At 41.2% G+C, this 22,539-nt stretch overlaps 1 protein-coding gene across 1 annotated transcript; it reads left to right on the top strand.

The window, feature by feature from the left end:
- The first annotated feature begins 12,323 nt into the window (after nucleotides 1–12,323).
- Nucleotides 12,324–14,283, top strand: LOC138885965 (uncharacterized). The gene is made up of 3 exons (XM_070166981.1): nucleotides 12,324–12,758; nucleotides 13,286–13,337; nucleotides 14,039–14,283. The coding sequence occupies exons 1-3, from the start codon at nucleotides 12,324–12,326 to the stop codon at nucleotides 14,281–14,283; spliced, it is 732 nt and encodes a 243-aa protein (XP_070023082.1).
- The last annotated feature ends 8,256 nt before the right edge of the window (nucleotides 14,284–22,539 follow it).

Genomic DNA, 22,539 nt, shown 5'->3' with positions numbered 1-22,539 from the left:
CTTAGGAGACGCACTTCCTAGTTTAGCTCATTCCGATTCAACCATAGAAGACACACTTTCTAGTTTGAGTCATTGAGGTTTTTATTTTAGCAGACACATTTGCTAGCAAGAGTTTTGGTTTTACTCATAGGAGATGCACATCCTAGCCTAGTCTTTAGTTTACTCTCATCATTGCATCAGTAGTGTAAGTGAGTTACAATTTTGCTAACGACTCACAAATCTTCCCAGTACAAACTGGGTTAGAAAATTTTGTTTGTTTTGTTTGTTTTGATTGTCAGGGACCCGCCTGTAGAACGGAGGTTGTTGCGTGTCGAAGATAGAAGAAGTCAGGAGTCCGCTTGTAGAACGGGGAACATTTTTCAAGATCAAGCAGTGACCCACTGGAAAGCAGAAGGTTACAACAAAAATCCCCAGCACTCAATCCAAGATAGAAGCAACAAGAAGCTCGCCCCAAGAATGCAAGTCCACAGTCTGGGATGATCAACAGAAGCTGGTCACCATAAAACAAAAAAAAAAAAAAAAAAACAAGAAGAAAAAGAAAAAAAAAAGAAAAAAAAGAAAGAAAAAGAACCAAAATTACGGAAGTGGAGAACAAATGCGGTCTGCTCAAGAACTAGCACCTACAACTAGCAAGTATCAAGGTTCAGATCCAAAGTCTGCATGAAGCACCATTCAAGACTCAAGACCAAGTTTCAGAAGACTTAAGAGATAGGAATCCTTGTAACTAGTAGCTGATAGGCTTAGTTAGTCTTTTTCAGTTTTCATTTTTGTTGTAATGACAGGACCGCGGACCGGAACCTCAACGGAACGGCACCTCGATCGGCTCTCCACCTCGGTACACTTCACTATCTCTCTCATTCCCGAACTACACGTGGCCTGATTCCTGTATAACCAAGGATATGTAGGCAGCTCAGATACCAGGGCTCGGTCACATTCCCTCCCTTTCCTTAAGTGTAGTCCGTCCAAGTAATGGTCGGGTCAAAAACACGTCTAGTCGTTCTTTGTCGGAAAACTCTTCGTGTTTCCAGTCAAAGAGGGGCAGCTGTAAGCACGTGATTTTTGACCCTCCCCGGGAATTTTTACGCTCTTAGCTTAAAATATCTAATTTAGGACTAATATAGCTATTTTAACTATTTTTTACTTTATTTCGGTGCAAAAAGAAAATTTCAAAAAATATATATATAAATTTTTGTTTATGTATCTCTCATAAATTTGAAAAATACAAAAAAGAAAATTGTACTTTATATAAATTCGAAAATTACAAAAAATATATAGTTCTATTAATGTTTGCAGTCATTATAATTTTGAAAAAATACAAAATGTTACTTCATATTTTTGTCTTTATTAAAGAACGAAAATTACAAAAAAAATAGTTTCATTAATATTTTGTAGCTATTTTAAATCTTGAAAAATATTTAAAAAGATATAGTTTTGTTTAAATACTAGTCTTATTTTTGGTAGTTATTTTACTTACATAGGACTAGTTAAGCAACGTGTTCCTATTTCTCGGGTCCGGGCAAAAGAATAATATTCGGGTTCAAACTACCCGGTTTTAGGCCTAATTTTCGGACCTAGCCCGTAATAAACCGTGTCCAGGACACATGGGGAACCCCACCACGCGTGGGGGACATATTCCTTGAACCCCACCACGCATGGGCTCATTTTTCTGGGCAAAACCCATGCTAAATACACGGGTGAAAGGAACGAACAGAAGGATTTTTGGAATTGAAAAAAAACGGACTTTTTGGAAAAGTTGGGAAATATACTACTGTTCATCTTCTTCTTCTTTGAGAAGAAGAAGCACAAACCTACTGAAACGACCCCCCCCCCCCCCCGAACACAAAAAACCACCGGACCCCCTAACCATCGTCCTCTTCTTCGACTCACCAAACGACCCATCTAGCCCAGTCCGTCGACCTCGCCCGAACCACCACCTCCCCAACGCCTCGACACCGTCCAAACCCACCTGCTCCAACAGACCCTCCGTCGTCACCTGACACCCCCACGACCTTCCACCTCCGGCTACCAGCCTCACCGCCAAACACCATAACCACCATCCAAACGAAACCAGCCCCACCTTCGTCCAACCCCCCCCCCCCCCCCCCCGTCAGTAAACCACCATTAACGACCCCTACTGTCACACCCAAACACCACGTCCAAACAACCAGCTCCCCGACTCCCTCGGCGTCACTGTCCAACCATCGTGACCCACCTCCAACCAGCAATCACCCATCACCAAACGACCACTCCCTCACGTCCAAAACCAGTCACGACCACCCTTCCATAACTGCCCAAGACACCACGACCAGCAGCTCCCCCCCCTCCTTGTCGTTAGGCAACCACCCTCCTCCTCCTAGCCCCAAACACATCTCGTCCACCACCCAAATCGTCGCAACACTCGAAAACCACCCGTCCGTCGAACATCACTGAACACCACGTCCAAAACCACCAACAAACCACCCGCGTCCGACTCCCTCACGTCCAGCTTCCCCCCACGTCGTCACTGTCCCTCAGTCTACGTCCCAACGCCACCACAGACGACGCCCAGCTCCTGCTGCATCGTCACTGCCTATACGACTACTCCATCTCCTCCAAGCTCCATCACAACCGGAGGAACGAACGCAAACCCTAACCAAACCCTACCCCAAACCACCTGCTTCACCCGTTCCAACCAACATCTCAAAAAATCCAACAGCAGCAACAGTTTCTTGGTCCGAGCTCCCTGCTTCCATCGAGGTCGTCGTAGGACGTCGAGGTCCGTCTTGAGTTCCGTCGGGGTCGTGTTTGTCGTTCCGAGGTTGCCGAGGTTCAGAGGTTTGTTCTTCATCCTTGTTTCATTTTGTTCGTCTCGCATGTTATGATTCAAGGCAAAATGAGAGTATTTGATATTGATGAATGTCGACAATGCAACTTTGTTGTTTTGTTAAAAAATGTTTATTTTTATGGATAGTTACTGCATGTTTAAAGTGAATGTGAGAATGTATGAACGGTTTGCGAGTCATCTTGGTTGAACCGCTTTTTTCATTTTACCATTGATATTATTAGTTATTAGAATCGTTGTTTTCATTTAACCTCAGATGACGTCATGGGTAAAAAAAAAATCTTAATTATTTTTAGGCTTGCCTTTAATAAAATGAGACGAGCCTCGAAAAAATGCATAAGCTGCGGAGCCCTCGCAAAATATATGTATTAAATACTTAGATTCCGGGACGGGCCGTTTAGTAAATTTCACGGCCCTACCCCAAAATAATAATGCGCTAGTTGCTTTAGGCGCGCCTTTAATAATGTTATCTCCCTAAACTCGGGTGCACATTTATGTGACCCAAATCCAAATCTCAACGAAATCGAAATGTGTCTCTAATCACGGGTACATTGACTGTGACGTGGTATGAGATGCATTTCCATGACGTTGCAAATTCCTTTTAAAAAATAAGAATGAGATGAGCCTCGCCGAATAAAAATACAAATTGCGGGGCCCTCAGTAAATACTTGTTTAAAATTACTTAGAATTCAGGAGGGTCGTTTAGCGAATTTCGCGGCCTCCGCAAAATAATAACGCGATAGTCTCTTTAGGCGCGTGTTTAATAATTTACTTTCTTAAGCTCGGGTGTGCATTTCATGCGACCCAAATCCAAATCTCAAAACATCAAATAAAATGCGTTCCGGATTGTGGGTGCATTTCATGTGACGCAGTCCAAAGACGTGTTTTAAGCGATGTTCCCATTCTCCTAAAAACAATAATAGTAAAGCGGTTAAAAGATAAATTTGCACATAAGTTCATATTGTATTAAAAATCAGATAAATAAGCCAAATATAACAGTTGAGCGACCGTGCTAGAACCACGGAATTCGGGAATGCCTAACACCTTCTCCTGGGTTAACAGAATTCCTTATCTAGATTTCTGGTACGCAGACTGTAATATAGAGTCATTATTTTCCTCGATTCGGGATTGAAATTGGTGACTTGGGACACCCTAAATCTCCCAAGTGGCGACTCTGAAATAATTAAACGAATCCCGTTTCGATTGTCCTTTTATTGGAAAAAACTCCCCTGCGCCCCCCGGGCGCGGAAAAAGGAGGTGCGACATTTACTAACGTAATAAATGGGAGAATGTGTACCTTTGTCCTCACGGACTAAAACTGCACTTATCGCTACTTCCGAGACTACGAGGTAGACCAACAATGTTTTACCTTCCTTTTGTTTCGAAAGTAACGAAGGGCTTGACAAGTATCTTTTCAAATCTATCAAAGCCTGTTGGCACTCTAGGGTCCATTAGAAGTTATTTTTCTTTTTGAGCAGTGTGAAGAAACTGTGGCAATTCTTTGACGACCGGGAAATGAACCTGCTCAAAGCAGCCAATCTTCCCGTGAGCCTTTGGACGTCTTTCACGCTTGACAGCTAGTCCGAGATGTCTTCAATAGCCTTGATCGTATCAGGGTTTACCTCAATCCCCCTTCGTAATTCCACAAATCCTAGGAACTTGCTAGAGCTGACCCCGAACGTGCATTTCTCGGGGTTAAGCTTCATATTATGCTTCTTCAGGATGTCAAAGTTTTCTTGCAGATGTTTAAGGTGGTAACCTACATTAAAATACTTAAAGACCAAATCGTCTTTAAAAACTTCCATAGTTTACCTATTTGTTTTTTAAACATCTTTTTTACGAGCCGTTGATAAGTGCCTACGGTGTACGTCAACCCAAAGGGCATCATATTATAGCAATATATGCCAAAATTTGTTATGAACGAACTTGATCCTCTAGGTTCATTTTAATTTGGTTGTACCCGGAATAAGCATCGAGGAAATGCATTAACTCATGCTCGACAATCTATGTTTTGCAATGGGAACGAGTCTTTCGGGCACGCCTTATTCAAGTCCTTATAATCTACACATATGTGAAATTTATTGTTCACCTTAGGAACTTCTATTGCATTAGCTAGCTAGTCTAACTGGAGGTATGTTGGGATCCAAGCTTAGCTTGTGTACGGCCACCTCCGTTGTGATACCTGTCATGTCCGCATGCGACCATGCAAAACAATCGACATTAGATATAAGAAATTCAATAAATCCAGACCTGAGCTCGGGGTGCAGTCCAGTCCCTATGTGGAATTTTCATTCTAAGAACTTTTTGAATAATGCAACTTGTTCGAGCTCTTCCACTGTGGATTTTGGTGCATCTATCTCTTCTGGTACCTGGAAATATCTCGGCACTTGATATGATTTTGATGCTTCTTGCTCTTGGATTCCGTTATTCGATTTGGGAGTGGGTGCTTATTCCTGTAGTTGCTATTCCGCGTGTTCCTTCCCTTTACAACCGAAGACCAAAATTGCATTCATCTCCCTCGCTGCCAGTTGGTTTCCCCTTATCTATTTGATTCCTTTAGGCATTGGGAATTTCAGAAACTAATGATATGTTGATGGTACAACTCTCATCTCATGCAACCACGATCTTCCAAGAATAATATTATATCCCATATCACCATCTACCACATCAAAAAGAGTCTTTTTCGTCACTCGTTCGATGTTTGTGGGAAATAAAATCTCTCCTGGAGTTGTCACACTCGTGATGTTGAATCCGGTGAGGAGTTTTGTAGTCGTAATGATGCTTCCAGTGAGTTTAGCTTGCTCCAATACTCTCCATTGTAAGATATTAGCCGAACTCCCTGTATCCATTAGAACACGTTTGATTTTAAAGTCTAGCACATTCAAAGAAATTACTAGTGCATCATTGTGCAGCAGCAGTAATCTGTTTATATCCTCTTCTGCGAAAGTGATGTCGTCTTTGGCAACTTACCGGAGTCTCTTTCTATGGGTTATTGATACTTTTGTCATTTTTGCTTCCAAGAAGGTGACCCGTTGAATTTGTTCCCCCTGAAGATCATGTTGATCGACTGGCACGGGGGAGCTTCCCCTACTTTCGAGGGTTCCGCGTTAACCCAGTTGCAACCGGTTGTTCTTGGCCTGGTCACTTAAGAATTCTCTAAGATGCCCAATCTTTAATAGTGTCGCCACTTCTTCCCAGAGATGTCGTCAGTCCCCAATCCAGTTGCCATTCGTCCCATGGTATTCACACCACAAGTTAGGATCCAGCTGACTGGGATCTGATCTCATCGGCTTGGAAAACCACGCTTCTTTGATGTTTCTAATAGCTGATACCAAATCTACTACGTCGGCATTGAAATTGTATTTTGAAAGCCTGGGGTAGGAAGGATCCCGTGTACCTGATGCTTCTTTGTTCTGCAATGACCTATTGTTCTGACTGCAATCAGTCCTTCTGTCGATAGCGAACCTATCTGCTGACCGAAAGCCTCTACCGCGGCCTTCGATCCATTCATAGGGAAACAACTAGCCCCTTGAAGATAGTCTGTCCATTTCAAAATAATATTTTGATTTTTCTTATTCTTCTCCCGTCCTTATGTCGACGACGGCAAGCCAACTTGATCATCTTCGAACCTTATCTTTGACTTGTACCAGTTATGGACATCCACCTATGTCATTGCTTGGAATTCAAGCAAGATGTCCTTCAATTTTTGGGAAGCGTCTGAACTTCTCGGATTAATGCCATTGGTGAATGCTTCAGTCTCCCATTCATCTAGAATAGCCAGGAGCAACATCCTCACCTTTTAGAATCGAGTAATGAACTCTTGCGGAAACTCAGATACTTTTTATGCAATTCTAAATATGTCGGTCTTTCGGGCCTGCACCTTTCTAGCCCTAGCATGAGACTTAATAAACAAATCTGTGAGCATCTCAAAGGAATCTATGGAATGCTCGGGTAACAGTGAATATCATTCCCTTTCACCGCCATTGTTTACGTGGTAATATGCTACTGAGGGTCTGAAGTTCCATTATACTTTAGCACGTTGGGCCTTTTAAACTGCTTCAGGATTAATTCGGGTGTCGCGCTTGGTTTGTAGAACAACTGAGTATACTTATTTTAGTCCGGTCCTTTTAGTACCAGTGGTGCGCCCAAGATTTGGTCCATGTGGGCTTTCACTTCTCTCATAAATCGTAAGAGTTCATTCTTCAAGGTATTGTTTTCGTAATTGGGGCCGGATCCGCTCCTCTCAACCCCATCGAAACCAACCTCGCCCCTCGGGGTGTTGTTGTCAACCCTCTGCATTGGTTGATTTGTGTAAGCGCCGAGAGGAACTAGATCTCATCTATTCGCGTAATTGGAAGCCCCCCATAATGCCTCTTTCAACTCCGTCATAATAGTATCCTATTGTGTGAGGTTGCCTAGTTTCTAGACAAGTGAATTAATTTGGCCTTGAAATAATGTAATAATTAAAGAAATATGCAATACTTAGCCTTGAAATGAAGATAAAATTACAAAAAATAGTAATTCCTGGGTTAGAGTTTCCAGGCAGAACAATGATGAAACTAAAGAACAATAAAGTAAAATTGTATAGAGCTTTTAATTAATTATAGTGTGAGTTTGCTAGAAAAAGTCTTCCCTTACAATGGTAATTGAGCTTACTATTTATATTTACATCTAGGGAACAAGGACCTAGGATCTATCCCCTCTACAATGCCAATTATGAGGGCTATTGAAGAGTGTGTAACGGCAGGCATGAATGCCATATCTTTTTTGTAACGGTAGAGTATTAAGTACTGTGGAATATTCTCCATTAAATGCTACGGGGGGAGGATATTTATTGCCTCTTTATGAGTGTCATTCCTTCCGGTACCAAATAGGATTATTGCCTTCGGTTCTGACTATCCCTCACCTTAGGTTTCACCTGTCATTCTTTTAAGCGGCCACCTGGCGTAGCATATTTTACCCTATACACGAACAATGGACAAATCAAGAACAGGAGAAAATCCTTTTTCCCTTGTGTACGGAGCAGAAGCCTTAATCCCGGTGGAAGTAAGGGAGCTCACCTTAATATTCTTCCAAGAAAATGAAGATTCAAACAAAGAAGCAATGTTAGTCAGCTTTGAGCAACTTGATGAATGCAAGGACTTGGCGCATATAAGAATGGCAACCCTATATACGGCTAAAATTGGAGAGTCCGATTTTGGGATAATCATGGCATTCCATAGCTCATTGCCTGAAGGCTCGAGGCACGGCTCGAGGTTTGATAAACTAGAAGGCTCGAAGCATAACTCGACCTCGGGGCAGTACAAATTTGTGGCTATGATGATGGACCAGTGGAAGATTCCTAAAGCAAGTGGTTAGAGCTGACCAAGTCTATAAGAATAGTGCAAGTCCATACCGTAATATTAAATAGTTGTACCAGCTACAAACCTTTGTAATAAATACATATGTACTATGTTGGGATTCCCCCTTCTATATAAAGGAGACCCTTGTTATTTTTTGCACACATGATATTCAAGACAAGAACAAGAAGATTCTCTACTCTCTAACTTAAATACACTCTATCAACTTTCCTTTGATTTATTACTTACATTTATTGTGTTTCATTGATTGTTCTTCCTTTATTACTCATCATTGATCATAAAGACTGTTATTGAGGCCCTTGGAACTGTTATTCCTTCATCGATCGCCGCATCAAGCTCATTAGCTCGACCTCGAGGCCAGTATAGGCCAGCTCGAGGCCCTGATTCTCGGCCATTCGATTTGCATACCTAGCATACTCCCTTCAAGCTCCTATATCATTTTCCTAACTTACACATAGTATCTATTTCCTAACAACTAGCATAAAAATAAATCATATATTTTTAGAACCACAAAATAAAATCTAATTGTAATTACCATTTTTGAGGTAAACAGTTTGGCGCCCACCGTGGGGCTAAAAATAATAGTGATTGTTTTCGTGCTGGTTTACTAAATAATGCAAGTTATCTTTCACACTTTTTCTTGTCCAAGGATCTTTGATTTCAGGTCAAAATGTCTAACTCAGTGAATACACATGAAAACAACGGTCCTGAGGACCATAGAGAGAGTGGTGTAGTTGTTCCAGGTATTGGCAACTACCACAAAACCTGAGGATGCACCAGAACCAATCCCCGTGGATGTGGTCTTATGCAATGCCCAACATGTCGATATAAGCTCCCATACTAACAGGAGTATACGACAAGAAAACTAGCATAAAGCTTAGAAAACCCCAGCTCGGGAGGAACAAGAGGTGAGCCTTCACGTCGTTTTTGAGATGTTGCAGGCACAACAGCTGGCGATTGCTCAACTGAAAAGCCACCATAAAACTCCAAGCACATCAGCACTAGAAATGGCCCCTTAAGCCGAACTAGTGCCGGAGAGATCAAGCGACAACGGGTCAACAACCGACCCAGTTATTATGAAGATGCTCGAGGACCTCACAAAGAGGAATGAATCGGGCAAAAAGTAGATAGAAGCTAATGATAAAAAAGTGGAAACCTACAATTCAAGGGTCGACCAGATCCCGAGCGCACCCCCGATTCTAAAGGGTATAGATTCCAAGAAGTTCGTAAAAAAGCCATTCCTATCGAGTGCAGCTCCAAAGTCTATCCCGAAGAAATTCAGATGCCCGAAATCCCGAAGTACAATGGAACCTCAGACCCCAACGAGCACATCACTACTTACACTTGTGCTGTAAAGGGAAATAACCTGAAGGACGACGAGATCGAATTCATTCTGTTAAAGAAATTCGGAGAAACACATTCAAAAGGGGCCATGATGTGGTATCACAACCTATCTCTAAACTCGATAGACTCATTTTCCATGCTGCCTGATTCTTTTATAAAGGCACATGTCGGTGCCATCAAGGTTTCCATGAGAAAATACGACGTCTTCAAAATAAAACAAATAGAAAATGAGATGCCGTGGGAGTTTGTATCCCGCTTTCAAATGCAGCGAACGGAATTACCACCAGTCTTCGATGACTGGGCAGTACAGGCCTTCACCCAAGGTTTGAACGAACGAAGTTCAACAGCTTCGAAGCGGCTAAAGCAGAACATGGTTGAATATCCCGCCATAGCTTGGGCGGATATCCCCAACCGATAACAATCAAAGATTAGGGTCGAGGACGACCAACTAGGATGTTACATCTCGCATTTTTGTACGTTAAAAGTTTCGTCTTCGGTTAACCGACGTAGAATCAGGGATGAGATCATCTTGACGTTAACGTATTAACATTATTTATAAGAAGTGATAAATAAGTGTTATGAGGGATAAAGAGGTATACGGTTTAACGAAAACGAGTTTCCTTGGAAGTGGTCAATTTGGAATTATATTACGGGTCGAGCGATAATACCCGATAATTATGAAGTAGTACCATGCAAGGTACCATATGACCCTGGTAGTATAATATATAAAGTATATATGAAGTATTTTAAAAATAAATAGAATTTTAAGTAATTTGGGGCAAATTTTAAATTATGCGGGTAATTGATTAATTACAGGGTAACAGGACATTACCCGATTAACTAATAAGTAGATAAAAAAATTAATAAAATAACCTCTCAAATGTGGCAAGAAGCCACCAATGTCAAAGAGTGACTAAGGAGTCACTATGCCTAGGTGGAAAACTAGGATTAAGTAAGAAATGGTTGTCTTTACAATCTGATATGAATCAAAATTCCAAAGAAAACACAAACGTGTTCCTTTCAAAATCTCAAGGATAATCCAAGGTGAATTATACAGGTTTAAGTATGATATAACATTAGCAACCCTCTGTGAGACCAATATTATTGAGATGGATGTTCCTACTCCAACTATTTCATCTCTGGAAACATTCTCCATTTCCCTATTTTAACCTTAATTGGTTTAACTCTTTGGCATTTGAAACCACTGGCTCAACAAATACAGAAAACGTTAGTTCATTCCAAAGAAACAATTTCGTCCATGAATTTCTAAGAAGTAGGGACAAATTTCGTTTATTCAACAAAGGTTTTCCAACGGAATATTATACGAAGTTTTCCCTACTCCAGGTATGTTGAGGCCTTCCCTTCTTTCTTTTGGCATGGTCTAGATTATACAATAGAAATGAGAAAATACACGATTTGTATAAATTATTTTATTCATAGAAATAGTAGGGGTGTCTATATTCTTGATTCCCCATGATAATTATTATTTTCTTCTGTTCATGGGTCTCAGAATAATACGCAGTTGGAAAAATTTATCCGGAAGGAATATTGAGATTATTACGTATTTTTCATGCATTTCGTACATGTGCATTGACCCATGACCAGATGGCGTTATATACGCGTATATATGTAAATATATGTATATGGGATATGTGAAAAGGCTATGGCTTTATATACGCACCACCACCTAATCAGTTCGTATATGATGAAGATATTGCCCATAGTGGCTAAAATATGATTCAAACAGCGTTATATACGCGTATATATGTATGTATTCAAACGGCATTATATATGCGTATATATGTATGTATATATATGTATATGGGATATGGGAAAGGTTATGGCATTATATACGCACCACAACCCGATCAGCTGGTACCTGTTGATGATATTGCCCACAGTGGCCGAGATGATGTGATGGGATGCCCCCAGTGGCTTGATGATATTATGTACACCATACCTATGCATGGCATGACATTTACACACACGTGCATGACGTTATAAACGTTTCAGTATTTACAAAGTTAATCAAATATAAAAATGTGTTTCAGTATTCCATGTTTCATCTATGTCTTTTACAGACTAATTTCCATGTCTTACATACTTAGTATATTTTTCATACTGATGCCCTATTTTACGGGGCCTGCATTTCATGCCCGCAGGTGCAGGTAGGCAAGCTGACGGTTCCCATTCTTAGGATCCCTGATCAACGAGAGTTGGCGTGCTCCATTTGATCTGGAGCTATTTTTGATATTGGTACGATATGTTTGTACATATATATGTATATGAGTATGACGTGGCTCAGTCCCGTCTTTGTACAGTTATGTTTTTGTTAGAGGTCTGTAGACAGTATGTCTAGTTGAGTTGTATGTGGCCTTGTCAGCTTTCAGTTTTTAAAGTATAGTTGTCTATAGCAGCCTTGCCGGCTGGCCCACTGTATTCTGCCTGTATACGTACATATGCCTTGATGGCAGGCTTTTTTCACGTATGTTAATTTTGTAATGCAGCAGATGTTATTCAGGTTCATATTTTAGACGCATGCTTAGGGGTGTTTGACAGGTAAAACTCAGGCGCCCGTCGCGGCCCATCGGTTTGGGTCATGACAAAAGTGGTATCAGAGCAGTTCTATCCTAGGATTGTCTCCAGACCGTGTCTAGTAGAGTCTTGTTTATGGGTGTGTCGTGCACCACACTTATAGACAGGAGGCTATAGGACATATAGGATGTTACCCTCTTTTCTTATCTTAGATCGTACAATATAAGCATTCGTGTTCCTAACTATGTGTTACGTTTTTAGCGATGCCTACGAAGACTAGAGTCGCTAGCACGGGTCAGAAGGCTACAAAGGTGCTAGAAAGAGAGATAAGTTATACTATGGAATCAGATCCATCAGAGATCATGGGTTCTATTGAGGAGGATCCATCCGAGGATCCATATGAGCCATCTATTCGAGTTGTTTCAACCACTCCGGCAGTAGATAGGGTGAGAGGAGTTCCGACCTTACCAAGGCCCTTAGTTTCACAGCCCGTTGATCAAGGTATGATGGAAGTAGTGCATGGATTGGCACAGCCGGGATTCCCTCAGGCTCAAAATTATATCAAGGTATTTGAGGACACCAGCTCTTCTGAGGTTCTGAATAGTCCACAGTCTTGGGAGTCCGTCAATCAAGGTTCTTCAGTGTATGTTATGGGATACGTAGAGGAACAAGATAGTAGTCGGGCCAATAAAAGGAAGGTAACTGATAAGGACATAAAGATTCTGCTTCGGAGTGTGTCTGATCGAGGTTCTTATGTAGGACGAGGCAAGGACCCTCTACTGTAGGCTTCCTACAAGTGTCAGTGTTTGGTTGGTGGGTTCCACCTCTTCTTAGAATATTACCATGTCAGGGTTTTAAAGGTGTTTGGTTGTTTTATGAGGATGTAGGGAGGCCCGTCCCGACTTGTATATATATTGGTTGTGACTACTTAGAGGCTTTGCAGATATTATCATGTATATAGTTTTGGGTATGATATGTCTACGGCCTAGTCGACCCCTATGTATATAAACCTTTTTTCTAAATTAGTTATGCGAGTTAAGTCTTAATATTTATATATATATATATATATGGATGTTGTCGTAATGACCCATGATAGATTTGAGAACAAACAAGGATAAGGTACGTGGTGCTCGGTTAGGTAGGACTTGATATTATAATTGATATGGATTGATTGGCCTTTTGTTATGCTAATGTCAAGTATAGACCAAAGGTGGGTTGATTTCAGTTTCCAGGAAAGCCTGTTTTAGAATGGAAAGATAATACCGCATCACCAAGAGGTAAATTTATCTCCCATCTCAAGGCAAGGAAGATAATCAGAAAGGACTACATTTATCACTAAGTTCGGGTTTGGGATACGAAAGTAGAGTTACCAACCATTCAGTCCATCCTTGTGATGAATGAGTTTCCCGATGTTTTCCCGATGAGCTTCCGGGTCTCCTACCAGAGCAAGAAATTGAGTTTTCTATTGACCTACTACCATATACTCACCCAATATCTATTCCTCCCTATAGAATAGCCCCCACAGAGCTGAAAGAGTTGAAAGAACAACTAAAAGACTTGCTTGAAAAAGGTTTTATCAGACCTAGTACGTCATCGTGGGGAGCACCTGTGTTGTTTGTAAGGAAGAAATATGGTTCCTTAAGAATGTGTATTGATTATAGGCAACTGAATAAGGTGACGATCAAGAATAAGTACCCGCTCCCGAGGATTGATGACTTATTTGATTAGTTGCAAGGTTCCAAGTGCTTTTCAAAGATAGACTTGAGGTCCGGGTATCATCAAGTAAGGGTTAAGGGTGAAGATATTCCGAAGACAGCATTCAGGACTAGATTTGGGCACTTTGAGTTTCGGGTTATGTCGTTCGGTCTGACCAATGCCCCAGCAGTATTCATGGATTTGATGAACTATGTGTTCAGGCCTTTCTCAGATCTGTTTGTAATTCTATTTATTGATGATATATTGGTATATTCTCGTTTAGAGGATGATCATGCTGGTCATCTGCGTATGGTGCTCAGAGTTCTACAAGAAAGGAAGTTATTTGCAAAATTTTCTAAGTGTGAATTCTGGTTGAACCCTGTAAATTTCCTTGGGCATATTATTTCAGAGGAAGGCATCCAGGTGGATACACAAGAAATTGAGGCAGTGAAGACTTTGCCTAGACCCACAACACCGATGAAGGTTCATAGCTTCTCTATTTGGCAGGATATTACAGGAAATTTGTAATTGCCTCGCTTAATGTTCTAGAATAACATAAGGAAATCTATGATTCAAGTAAGATGAAGAAAGATTACGAATAAGTATAGATAGATATATGTAGGTCGTAAGCTAAAAAGTATGGTAGAGCGACAAGGTTTTAGAAAGATACGAGGAAGGATAAGAAAGGATGAGTGAAAAGGTAACGGGAATGGGTAAGTCCTTGGGGTTAAGCTCATAAGAGAGCTGATGGTTTCCCTAAGTTATAGGAGGCTCAGTATAGCCCGAATGAACTCAAAGGAATCTAAGACTAGTAGCGTTTAGAATAGATGAAATGTTGCCCTAATAGTGGGATAATGGCGCAATTGTAAGGGATAAAAGATGAAGCTTGGGCCTTTGAAGAGGGGAATCTCCTGAATTGTGCAAGATTAGGAAAACTATGCAAGTTAACTTAGAAGGGAACTAGATTTCAATGGACCGACGCTTGTGAACAGAGTTTTCTAGGCCTTAGAGGACAGATTAACTTCAGCACTGATTCTAACACTTCCAGAAGTGACCGGTGGTTACGTTATCTATTGTGACGCTTCAAGCATTGGATTGGGTTGTGTGCTGATACAGCATGGTAAGGTTTTGGCTATGATTCTAGACAACTAAGAAAGCACGAGAAGAACTACCCGACCCACGAGTTAGAGTTAGCCACGGTAATTCATTCACTAAAGATGTGGAGGCACTACTTGTATGGCATTCATGTTAATATCTATACGGATCATAAGAGCCTCCAATACATCTTCAAGCAAAAGGAATTGAAACTTTGTCAAAGGAGATGGTTGGAGCTACTTAAAGACTATGACGTTTATATTTATACCATCCGGGGAAGGCAAACGTAGTTGCCGATGCTCTCAGCCGTATATCTATGGGTAGCCTGTCGTATTTGCAGCCAGAAAAGAGGGGAATAACCCACGATTTTCATCAGCTAGCTAGTCTTGGAGTTACTGGACTCAGGTGACATTGGAATTACTCTTAAGGATACGACAACATCTTCTTTAGTAACTAAAGTAAAGGAATGCTAGTACGAGGATCCTGTGCTAGTTCATTATAGAGATACCACTCTTCAAAAGGAGAAGACACCATTTGAAATTACCGAAGATGGGGTTCTCAGATATCAAGGGTGATTATGTGTACCTAATGTTGCAGGGTTGCATCGACATGTTATGGGAGAAGCTCACTATTCCCACTATTCTATCCATCTAGGAGCGATAAAGATGTATCATGACATCAAGAAAATATATTGGTGGGACAGAAAAAAAAGGATATAGCATAATTTGTTGCTCAACGCCCTAATTGTCAGCAAATTAAGATTGAGCATCAAAAAGCTGGTGGATTATTGTAGGCTATGGAAATTCCAACTTGGAAATGCGAAATAATCAATATGGACTTCATCGTAGTCTTACCTCGTACCCAGCGTAAGTTCGATTCGATATGGGTGATTATTGATAGGCTCACAAAGTCAGCCCATTTTCTGCCCGTTAGAACTAAATATTCCTCAGAAGATTATGCAAGGCTTTATATCAAGGAGATAGTACGACTGCATGGTGTCCCTGTATCTATTATCTCAGATAGAGGAGCTCAATTTACAGCTAACTTTTGGAGGTCCTTCCAAAAGGGATTGGGGACTCAAGTAAGTCTTAGTACAACATTTTACCCCCAGACAGACGGACAGGCTGAGGATACGATTCAAACACTAGAAGATATGTTACAAGCTTGTGTAATAGACTTCAAAGGTAGCTGGGATGATCATATGTCGCTTATTGAGTTTGCATATAATAATAGCTACCATTCCAGTATTTAGATTGCTCCATACGAAGCTCTTTACGGACGAAAGTGTAGGTCGTCTATAGGGTGGTTCGACGATGGAGAATCTGGATTACACGGGCTAGACCTAGTTCAGCAAGCCATAGAAAAAGTAAAGCTAATCAGGAATCAACTATTAACAGCCCAGAGTCGTCAGAAATCATATTCTAATGTGCGACGTTGAGATTTAAAATTCGGGTTTAATAATTGGGTATTCTTGAAGGTGTCGCCTATGAAGGGTGTGATAAGATTTGGCAAGAAGGGCAAACTTAGCCCATGGTATATTGGGCCTTATAGGATCATTCGGAGAGTGGGCCGAGTAGCTTATGAGTTAGAATTTCCCTCGGAATTGGAGTCTGTCCATCCAGTTTTTCACGTATCTATGTTACGAAAGTGGATTGGAGATCCTACCCGATTGGTTCCCACGAATTATTTACAGATTACAGAGGACTGTCATATGAGGAAATTCTGGTTGCCATTCTAGACCGACAAATCCGCAAGCTGCAGAATATGGAGGTAGCCTCCGTGAAAGTGCTTTGGAGAAACAACAATGTGGAAGAAATGACTTGGGAGGCCGAGGAAAACATGAAGTCTATATATCCCTACCTATTTCCTCTTCCAGAGAAGGGTCCAACTGAGACGTCATAACCTCACTCTTGTGTGTCGTTGAATTATTAAGCTTCTACAGGGAGAGTTGGTAGTTGTATTGTTACAAAAGGCGACCTTGCCAAAGTTATATGGATCACGGAGAGTGGAACATTTGAGGATGAATGTTTCTAAAGGGGGAAGGATGTTACATCTCGCATTTTCGTACGTTAAAAGTTTCGTCTTCGGTTAACCGATGTAGAATAGGGGATGAGATCATCTTGACGTTAACGTATTAATGTTATTTATAACAAGCGATAAATAAGTATTATGAGGGATAAAGGGGTATACGGATTAACGAAAATGAGTTTCCTTGAAAGTGGTCAATTTGGAATTATATTACGGGTCGAGCGATAATACCCGATAATTATGAACTAGTACCATGAAAGGTACCATATGACCCCGGTAGTATAATATATAAAGTATATATGAAGTATTTTAAAAATAAGTAGAATTTTAAGTAATTTGGGGCAAATTTTAAATTATGTTGATAATTGATTAATTACCGGGTAACAGGACATTACCCGATTAACTAATAAGTAGATAAAAAAATTAATAAAATAACCTCTCAAACTTGGCAAGAAGCCACCAATGTCAAAGAGTGACTAAGGAGTCACTATGCCTAGGTGGCAAACTAGGATTAAGTAATAAATGGTTGTCTTTACAATCTGATATGAATCAAAATTCCAAGAAAACACAAACGTGTTCCTTTCAAAATCTCAAGGATAATCCAAGGTGAATTATGCAGGTTTAAGTATGATATAACAATAGCAACCATCTATGAGACCAAATATCATTGAGATGGATGTTCCTACTACAACTATTTCATCTCTGGAAACGTTCTCCATTTCCCTCTTTTAACCTTAATTGGTTTAACTCTTTGGCATTTGAAACCACTGCTCAACAAATACAGAAAATGTTAGTTCATTCCAAAGAAGCAATTTCGTCCATGAATTTCTAAGAACTAGGGACAAATTTCGTTTAATCAACGAAGGTTTTCCAACGGAATATTATACGAAGTTTTCCCTACTCCAGGTATGTTAAGGCCCTCCCTTCTTTCTTTTGGCATGGTCTAGATTATACGAAAGAAACGAGAAAATACACGGTTTGTATAAATTATTCTATTCATAGAAATAGTAGGGTGTCTATATTCTTGATTCCCCATGAGAATTATTAGTTTCTTTTGTTCATGGGTCTCAGAATAATACGCAGTTGGAAAAATTTATCCGGAAGGAATATTGAGATTATTACATATTTTTCATGCATTTCGTACATGTACATTGACCCATGACCAGATGGCGTTATATACACGTATATATGTAAATATATGTATATGGGATATGTGAAAAGGTTACGACGTTATATACGCAACACCACCTGATCAGTTGGTATATGATGATAATATTGCCCACAATGGCTAAAAAATGATTTAAACGGCAATATATATGCGTATATATGTATGTATATATATATGTATATAGGATATGGAAAAGGTTATGGCGTTATATACGCATCGCCACCTGATCAACTGGTATATGTTGATGATATTGCTCACAGTGGCCGAGATGATATGATGGGATGCCCCCAGTGGCTTGATGATATTATGTACACCATACCTATGCATGGCATGACATTTACACACACGTGCATGACGTTATAAACGTTTCAGTATTTACAAAGTTAATCAAATTGAAAAATGTGTTTCAGTATTCCATGTTTCCTCTATGTCTTTTACGTACTAATTTCCATGCCTTACATACTGAGTACATTTTTCGTACTGACGCCCTATTTTACGGGGCCTGCGTTTCATGCCCGCAGGTGCAGGTAGGCAAGCTGACAGTCCCCATTCTTAGGATCCCTGATCAGCGAGAGTTGGCGTGCTCCATTTGATCCGGAGTTGCTTTTGATATTGGTACGATACATTTGTACATATATATGTATATGAGTATGACGTGGCTCAGTCCCGTCTTTGCACAGTTATGTTTCTGTTGGAGGTCTGTAGACAGTATCTCTAGTTGGGTTGTATGTGGCCTTGTCAGCTTTCAGTTTTTGATGTATAGTTGTCTATAGCAGCCTTGCCGGCTGACTCACTGTATTCTGCCTGTATACATACATATGCCTTGATGGAAGGCTTCTTTAACGTATGTTAATTTTGTAATGCAGCAGATGTTATTCAGGTTCATATTTTAGATGCATGCTTAGGTGTGTTTGACAGGTAAGACTCAGGCGCCCGTCGCGGCCCATCGGTTTGGGTCTTGAGATAGGAGCTCCCTCAGGATCAGTATATCCTAGCAGGCTCCTAGCAAAGGAGCCAAAGCCAAACAAGGAAAGGTACCAACCATACACCAAAGATCGTAGAAACGCCCCAGGATGTAACATTCCCCGAAATGACCAAAGAGCAGATTGAGGTTAGAATCCTCGGGGACTCATGAACAGAGCCGAATTCGACAGATACGTAGGACCGATGGAGGCACCGGGATATCTGAGTACAACTTCAGCATTGATGTTTCAGACATCGTATCAGCCATAGGTAAAATCAAAGATACTAGGTGGCCAAAACCCATACTATCAGACCCATCACAAAGGAACCCTTACCTGATGTGCGAATTTCACGGCACACACAGTCATAGGACCAAATATTATAGCCATCTCGGAGAATAAGTAGCCCGACTAATCAACAAAGGACATCTCCGAGAGTTCCTCAGCGACCGAGCCAAAAATCAATTCTGGGAAAGAGAGGCGAACAGGAAAAATGAAACAGAAGAACCACAACATGTCATCCACCTGATTGTTGGGGGAGTCGACATCTCACAAGAAACCATTGTCAAACGAACAAAAATATCCATCACCAAGGAAAAGCGAACTCGAGGTTACATACCCGAGGACGCTCTCACATTCAGCGACGAGGACATCGAGACCCTGTCTCAGCCTCACAACGATGCATTGGTAATTTATTTTCTTGTGAATACATTTCAAATTAAACGTGTACTTGTTGATCCAGGTAGCTCGGTCAACATTATCAGGTCGAGGGTGGTAGAGCAACTCGGACGACTCGGCCTGCACAACCCAAAATGTTAAGTTTCATGTCATCAAAGGAGACATGAGATACAATGATTGCTCATAAGGCCATGGATACACTGCAAGAGAGCAGTACCATCAACCCTTTATCAAATGATGAAGTTTCCAACAAAGGATGGAATAAAAATGGTATATGGGGAGCAACATACAGCTAAAGAGATGTTCGTGGTGCACGATGTGGCACCGGCATCGACGCCTTCAACATCGAAGGAACTAAAGGATAGGCAAATAGTAAAATAGCAATTAGAAGATACATGCTTGGCCGCACTCGAGTAAATAAGCGAAGGACCGTACCACATCCCTGGAGTGAGCGGTTGAAGAATATCGAGGCTCAAGTGCCATCGCAACTAAGGTATAACCGTCTCCCTTTTTATTTTACACTAACCTTTGTATAGGAATCTGGTTAAGAAGAATCGAAGCACATCTTCCAGCTCGAAGACCTTAGGTTTTAAAGCATGCATTGCACTCTTTTACTTTGATCGAATTTTATCCCAAGAAGGGTTTTACCGGCAAGGTTTTTAACGAGGCAACATCTATATGCTACCTAAGGAGAACTTAACAAGTATTCAAGGCTTCTCTTCGACCATCCTCAAATACTAGGGGGCATCAACCCGGGAGATCATCTCCCCGTAGAAATCAAGACAAGCCAGAGAGGGTCTCAATAGAAAAATGATGTATCAAGCCAAACGGTTGAATGAACTGTGTCCGCATAGAACAATCGAACCCTCAATAGCAAAAACTATGTAACACTTGTGCCAAGTAATCAAGGAATATAGTTTGACTTCTACCAACAGAGCACTTTGCACTTCAAAGAAGTTTGCTATTTTCACAAGAAATAGCTCAAAGGCCAGAAATTTCCCAAACACCCGGGAACTGACGTCATAAACTCGAAGCCATAAAACCTCCAGGCTGAAAACTTTGAACTCCTAAGACCTCAATGAGGCAACATCAAAGAACGGCTCCAGAGCCAAAAACTCTCGATGTCCCAGGGATTGTCGTAGACTGTCACCTCATCGACCTACGAAAAACTAGAGGCCGTAAGACACCAAATGGGCAACCCCCAGCCCGAAAGACCTCCATAAGGCAATACCAAACCTATAAGACCTCAAGCAAGGCATGAATTATACTTGTACCAAGTAACCTATCTGTAAGACCTCGAGTAAGGCTTGTTCAATATTATAAGACCTTACAAAAGGCATAATCCCGATTTTAAAGTCAAGGCTATATATTCGAACTTTAAGACCCCTAAAAAGGCATACCCTCGATATAAATGCCAAAGCTACCTCACTCGGGGACTAACAAGGCTACGGCCAAACATAATGACTACGGTCATAAGGCTACAGCCAAACTAACGCGACTCGGACTGTCGCCATAAAATCATAGGCCTTCAATTACTTCGAAAATACTTCGAAAAGAACCGGTTAATTAGGCTACCCTCGGCATAAGCAAAAGAGCTTCGATCATATCAACTCCAAACAATAAAAATGATTCGAACAATTCATCCATTGAGCGAAACCTCCAGAGGTGCTCATTTATTGTCACATAACGACTCACAATCGAGGTTTATATTGAACCGTCAAAGAGTCAGACAAACACAAAAACTTCAAAAAGTGTTCAACGAGTGAAAAATAAAGCCTACCTTAGAGTTCATACCGACCCAACGCGTAAGAGACACTATTGCTAGCTTAAATTAAAGGTCATACCGACCTAACGCGTAAGAGCCTAAGCGCCAGCCTATATTAAAGGTCATACTGACCCGACGCGTAAGAGCCTACGCGCCAGCCTATATTAAAGGTCGTACCGACCCGACGTATAGCATCCTAAGAGCCAACTCAAAATTCAAAAACCTAAGGGTCGATGAGCTCAAATTCGAAACTCGACTCGAAAATTGAGCCCGAAATGGTTAACTAGAAAATGCCTTTGGACAAATGGGTAAGAGCCTACGGGCCAGCCTAACAAGTCTTATGCCGATTTGTAAACCTAGGGGTTTTTCACCTCGAAGTCCAGTTTATCTGGCTAATCATTGACAAACGTCAAAATACAAGTTAAAGAAAGTCGCACACAAGCAAAGAGAAATTCCTGAATGGAGAAAAAGGCTTCTTTTTATATGTATGTGAAAAAAATACAAAGCTTCATTTACAATGTTCTGTAAGAGAATTATATGCAGAATCAGAAGGAAAGGCCTAGCCTACATTCCCCTCAGGGACTACGGCCCTATCGGCCCGTTCCTCACTATTTTCGGCATCGCTGGCAAGGAACTTGGCATCGTATTCATCTGCCTTGGCCTGCTCTATATCTTCCGAGATATCAAAGTCCCTAACGTGGATCTCCTCGAGGGTTTACCTCTGGGATTTGCACCGAGCATATTCATTGCTTCTGCTCTCCCGATCGGAAGTCCCTCTCAACTCAGCCCAAGCGTCGGCAACATCTTTTAAATAGGCGGCCACTTTCTTAGCAGCGTTGGCCCGAATCTCTTCAACTTCAGCCCGGGCATCCACAACCTCGACCTTCATCTTCAAAAGGTCAAACTCGAGACTTGCAATACTACTCCTCTCGACCAAGTTGTTTTCACGAGCGTTCCGGAGCTGCACTTCGAGGGTAGAAGCCTTGGACAAAGCATTCTTCTTGGCCGTAACTTGGGAATCTATTTGAGCCTTTAGCTCATCACACTCATACCTGGCTTGGCCAACTTTTCCCCAAAGGCGTTCCATG

Source organism: Nicotiana sylvestris, chromosome 2, assembly GCF_000393655.2.
Source record: "Nicotiana sylvestris chromosome 2, ASM39365v2, whole genome shotgun sequence".
NCBI lineage: Eukaryota > Viridiplantae > Streptophyta > Magnoliopsida > Solanales > Solanaceae > Nicotiana > Nicotiana sylvestris.
The sequence above is the reverse complement of the archived record's forward strand: the minus strand, read 5'-3'. Positions and strand labels throughout refer to the sequence as shown.

Coding starts and splice junctions, on each gene's coding strand:
- LOC138885965 (XM_070166981.1), top strand. CDS start 12,324: ATGCCTACGAAGACTAGAGTCGCTAGCACGGGTCAGAAGGCTACAAAG. Junction 12,759..13,285: donor GTCGGGCCAATAAAAGGAAG/GTAACTGATAAG, acceptor GGTTGATTTCAG/TTTCCAGGAAAGCCTGTTTT. Junction 13,338..14,038: donor TAATACCGCATCACCAAGAG/GTAAATTTATCT, acceptor ATTCTCGTTTAG/AGGATGATCATGCTGGTCAT.